Here is a 5,437-nt window from a genome sequence, read left to right on the forward strand (position 1 = left end):
GAACTGAAGCTTCAAGGAATTTCCCAGTGTTAAAATAGCATTGAGTTGCTGAAATCATGAGCAGAATGTTCTGGAATTAATGGTGTCTGTCAAGTACAATTTGTGGGGTAAATTTATAGTTTATCAAGATTGAAATAGTAATTGAATGAAGAATGGAATTTTCCCATATATTCAGAAAAGCTTATCAAATAAGATTTTAATATTATGCTAACTATATTGATGTGTTCTACATCTTCATTCAGATGCTGCTCCAAGTTTAACTCCACGAACCAAAAACACCTCCATTCAACATTTCAGTATTGGCAAGAAGAGCAGAATTGTCAAATCATAATTTTAACAGAAAGATAATTAAAATAAGAGAACATCTATAAACAGTTGATTTTCTTGAACAAGAACTGACAACATCAAAACAAAAGCAATCAAAAAACTACATTCCAAGATACTTAGGTCAATGGATAATATTACAATGAGTTTGCTTTAACCTAATCATTATTATGTAATGCAGGTGATGGTTTCGTCTTCATTGCCTCAGTTCCACCTTTGGATGTTTCTTGAAATAAATGGCGTGGTGTCCACAAAGCCATTAATATTCTTTTATATTCTTTTCTGAAGTTTTGGTTCAACATTCCATATATAATTGCATTAAGGCAACTGTTAAAGTAGGCCATGAAGTAACTAAGGATAAAGAGCCACTCTGGAATTTTTGGTCCGATTTTCTTTGGATTGGTAGCCACAGCTAGACCAATGAAGTTCAGGGGTGCCCAGCAAAATGCAAACAACACAAATACTAAAAACATAGTCAGAAAGTTTCTGAAGTCACTATGCTTCAGTCCTGGCCTCACATCTGTCTTGATTCGCCTCCTTACTTGAATAACTAAAATCCAGATGCGCAGGTAGCAAAATGACACCACTGTGATCGGAACCAAGAAGTGAACCACCACCACAGCCATGGTATAAGAAGAACTAACTGTTTGAGTAAATGTACAGGAATAAACACGGGCATCGTACTGTAAAGATCCAACAAAAAAATTTGGAACTATTGCAAGTACTGTTAATGCCCAAATCAAAAACACAAAGATCATTGTGTTTCGACAGCTGAATAGTTTGTCATATGTGAGACTGTGACAGATGTAACAATATCTGTTTATTGCAATGGCTGTGATATTGAAAATTGAACCTATCACACTTAGACCCATCAAAAAGCCACTCACTTTACAGTGAATGTCACCAAGGAACCATCCATTATGAAAAATTGCAAAGAGCACGAGTGGATATGGGTACACAGCCACGACAAGATCAGCAAATGCCAAGCTGACAACAAACACATTACCTGCAAGAGAATGAGAGAAATAATTGTTAAATCAAATAGAATCACCATTTATCCCTAAAAAACACTTGTGGAACATTGATTATTGGTAATCATTTTGTTGACATTTGCGGGACCTGGTTAGTGCACAATGAGTGCCATATTTGCTGACCTAACAACATACAGCAATTCTGTGAAGTATTAGGAGTCACAGGTAAGACAGAGTTACCAACATGGCCTCTTTCCACACTGTAGGGATTCCATGTGCGTTATAAAAAACACCTTGACAATAGAGAAATAAGCAAGTTAATAAATCATTATGTAACAAATTGTTTAAATCACTGGTTATAAATACCACTTCTTGTAATTTTAATGAGGTTGCCACATTCCCTGTACTGACATTTAGTTCAGTGATATATACCTCAGAAAAGTATAGAAAGTACTGAATCGAGATATGACATTGGATTTGGTCCAGGAAAATTGGAACTCAAAACCTGAATATTCAAGTGACGTGATTTCCCTAAAGTAAATTTCTTTGAAAGAACAGGAACAAAGAACAAAGAAAATTTTAACACTGAAACAGGCCCTGCCACCCTCCAAGTCTGCACCGATCCAGATCCTCTATCTAAAGCTGTCCTCTATTTTCTAAGGATCTGTAACTCTCTGCTCCCTGCCCATTCATATATCTATCTAGATACATCTTCAATTACATTATCGTGCCTGCCTCTAACACCTCCACTGCCAATGCGTTTCAAAACCCTCTGTGTAAGGAGCTTTCCACGCATATCTCCCCTCAACATTTCTCCTCTCACTTTGAACTGGTGACCTTTGGTAATTGAGTCCCCCACTCTGGGAACAAGCTTCTTGCTATCCACCCTGTCTATACCCCTCATGATATTGTAGACCTCAATCAGATCCCCCCTCAACGTCCATCTTTCTAATGAAAATATTCCTAATCTACTCAATCTCTCTTCATAGCTTGCGCACTCCATACCAGGTAACATCCTGGTGAGCCTTCTCTGCACCCTCTCCAAAGCATCCACATTCTTTTGTTAGTGTGGCAACCAGACCTGTACACAGTATTCCAAATGTGGCCAAACCAAATTCATACACAACTGTAACATGACCTGCCAACTCTTGTACTCAATACCCCATCCAATGAAAGAAAGCATGCTGTATGCCTTCTTGAACACCACTGATTTGCATTGCCACCTTCAGGGTACAATGGACCTGAACACCCAGATCCCTCTGTACACCAATTTTCCCCAGCAGTTTTCCATTTATCATATAGTTCGCTCATGAATTGAATCTTCCAAAATGCATCACCTCGCATTTGCCAGACTGAACTCCATCTGCCATTTCTCCACCCAACTCTCCAATCTGTCTATATTTTGCTGCATTCTCTGACAGTCCCCTTCACTATTTGCTCCTCTACCAATCTTAATGTCATCTGCAAACTTACTAATCAGATGACCTATACCTTCCTCCAGATCATTATTGTATATCACAAACAATAGTGGTCCCAGCACAGTTCCCTGTGGAACACAACTGTTAACAGGTCTCCATTTTGAGAAACTCCCTTCCACTACTACTCTGTCTCCTGTTGCCCAGCCAGTAATCTATCTAGCTAGCTAGTACACCCTGGACCCCCATGTGACTTCACTTTCTCCATCAGCCTACCTCAGGGAATGTTAAAATGCCTTACTGAAGTCCATGTATAGGCTTCTGCAGCCCTTCCATTATCAATCAACTTTGTCACTGCCTCAAAGAATTCTATTAAGTTGGTAAAACATGACCATCCCTGCACAAAACCATGTTGCTTAAGACTGATAAACCCATTTTCTTCCAAATGGAAATAGATCCTATCCCTCAGTAGATTCTCCAGCAGCTTTCCTACCACTGACATCAGGCTCACCGGTCTATAGTTACCAGGATTATCCCTGCTACCCTTCTTAAACAAGGGGACAACATTAGCAATTCTCCAGTCTTCCAGGACCTCACCCGTGTTCAAAGATGCTGCAAAGATATCTGTTAAGGTCCCAGCTGTTTCTTCTCTTGCTTCCCTCAGTAACCTGGGATTGTTCCTATCCTCATCTGGGGACTTGTCCACCTTAATGCCTTTTAGAATACCCAACATTACCTCCCTCCTTATGCTGACTTGACCTAGAGTAAATTAAACATCTATCCCTAACCTCAAGATCCGTCGTGTCCTTCTCCTCAGTGAATACCAATGCAAAGTACTCTTTAAGAAGCTCACCCATTTTCTCTGACTCCACACATAACTTTCCTCCTTTGTCCTTGAAAAGGCCAACCCTTTCTTGAGTACCCTCTTGCTCCTTATATATGGATAATAGGCTTTGGGTTTTTTCATAACCTCTTTGCTAAAGATATCTCATGACCCGTTTTAGCCCTCTTAATTCCTCATTTTAGATGGGTTCTACTTTCCCAATATTCTTTCATAGCTTCATCTGTCTTCAATCGCCTAAACCTAACGGATGCTTCTTTCTTCCTCTTAGCTAGTCTCAATTTCACCTGTCATCCATGGTTCCTGCATCTTGTCATTTCTATCCCTTATTTTCCAAGGAACATGTCTCTCCTACACTCAAATCAACTTCCCTTTAAAAGCCTCCCACATAAGGTGGATTTACCTTCAAACAGCTGCTCCTTACCTACATTCCCCAGCTCCTGCTGTATTTTGCTATAGTTGGCCTTCCCCCAGTTTAGCATTCTTCCTTTAGGACCACTCTCGTCTTTGTCCATTAATATTCTAAAACTTATGCAATTGTGATCACTATTCCCTACTGAAACTTCAACCACTTGAGCGGATCATTCCCTAACACCAGGTCCAGTATTGCCCCTTCCTGAGTTGGACTATTTACATACTGCTCGAGAAAACCCTCCTGGATCCTCCTTACAAATTCTTCTCCATCTAGACCTCTACCACTGTGAATCCAAGTCAATGTTGGGAAAATTAAAATATCCCATCGCCACCATCCCATTGCTCCTACATCTTTCCATAAGCTGTCTACATAATTGTACCTCTATCTCACACTCGCTGTTGGAAGGCCTATTGTAAAGCCCCAATGTCATTACCTTACCCTTCTTATTTCAGAGCTCTGCCCATATTGCCTCACTGCTTGAGTCCTCCATAGTGCCATCCTTCATCACAGCCGTGATATCCCCTCTGACCAGTAATGCAACTCCTCCACCCCTTTTACCTCCACCACAGAACACACCAGATGGCATCCTTCTTTAGAGACCGCAATTTCCCTTCCCACGTGGTTAAAGATGCCCTCCAACGCATCTCATCCATATCCCGCACCTCCGCCCTCAGACCCCACCCCTCGAACCGTAACAAGGACAGAACTTCCCTGGTGCCACCTTTGCATAAACCAAATCATCCGACATTTCTGCCACCTCCAAACGGACCCCACCATCAGGGATACATTTCCCTCCCCACCCCTTTCTGCCTTCCGCAAAGACTGTTCCCTCCGTGACTACCTGGTCAGGTCCATACCCACCAACAACCCACCCTCCCATCCTAGCACCTTCCCCTGCCACCGCAGGAATTGCAAAACCTTCGCCCACACCTCCTCCCTCACCTCCATCCAAGGCGATAAAGGAGCCTTCCACATCCATCAAAGTTTTACCTGCACATCCACCAATATCATTTATTGTATCCGTTGCTCCCGATGCGGTCTCCTCTACATTGGGGAGACTGGATGCCTCCTAGCAGGGCGCTTTAGGGAACATCTCTGGGACACCCCCACCAATCAACCAGACTGCCCTGTGGCCCAACATTTCAACTCCCCCTCCCACTTAGCCGAGGACATGGAGGTCCTGGGCCTCCTTCACCGCCGCTTCCTCACTACCCAACGCCTGGAGGAAGAATGTCTCATCTTCCACCTCGGAACACTTCAACACCAAGGCACCAATATGAATTTCACCAGTTTCTTCATTTCCCCTTCCTCGACTTCACCCCGGCTCCAAACTTCCAGCTCGACACTGTCCCCATGACTTGTCCTACCTGCCTATCTTCCTTTCCACTCCACTCTCCTCTCTGACCTATCACCTTCATCCCCACCCCCATTCACCTATTGTACTCTATGCTACTTTCTCCCCACCCCCACC

The 5,437-nt window shown here is 42.6% G+C and overlaps 1 protein-coding gene across 1 annotated transcript in view; it reads right to left on the reverse strand.

Annotated features, from left to right (window-relative positions):
• Positions 1 to 482: 482 nt before the first annotated feature.
• Positions 483 to 5,437, reverse strand: part of mtnr1bb (melatonin receptor 1Bb) — a 55,206-nt gene continuing 50,251 nt past the window's right edge. Inside the window, exon 2 of the mRNA XM_043692692.1 lies at positions 483 to 1,330. Within this exon, the coding sequence (XP_043548627.1) occupies positions 483 to 1,330 (848 nt within the window). The remainder of the gene's footprint in view (positions 1,331 to 5,437) is intronic.

The sequence above is a fragment of the Chiloscyllium plagiosum genome, chromosome 6 (genome assembly GCF_004010195.1).
Source record: "Chiloscyllium plagiosum isolate BGI_BamShark_2017 chromosome 6, ASM401019v2, whole genome shotgun sequence".
In the NCBI taxonomy this organism is placed as follows: domain Eukaryota; kingdom Metazoa; phylum Chordata; class Chondrichthyes; order Orectolobiformes; family Hemiscylliidae; genus Chiloscyllium; species Chiloscyllium plagiosum.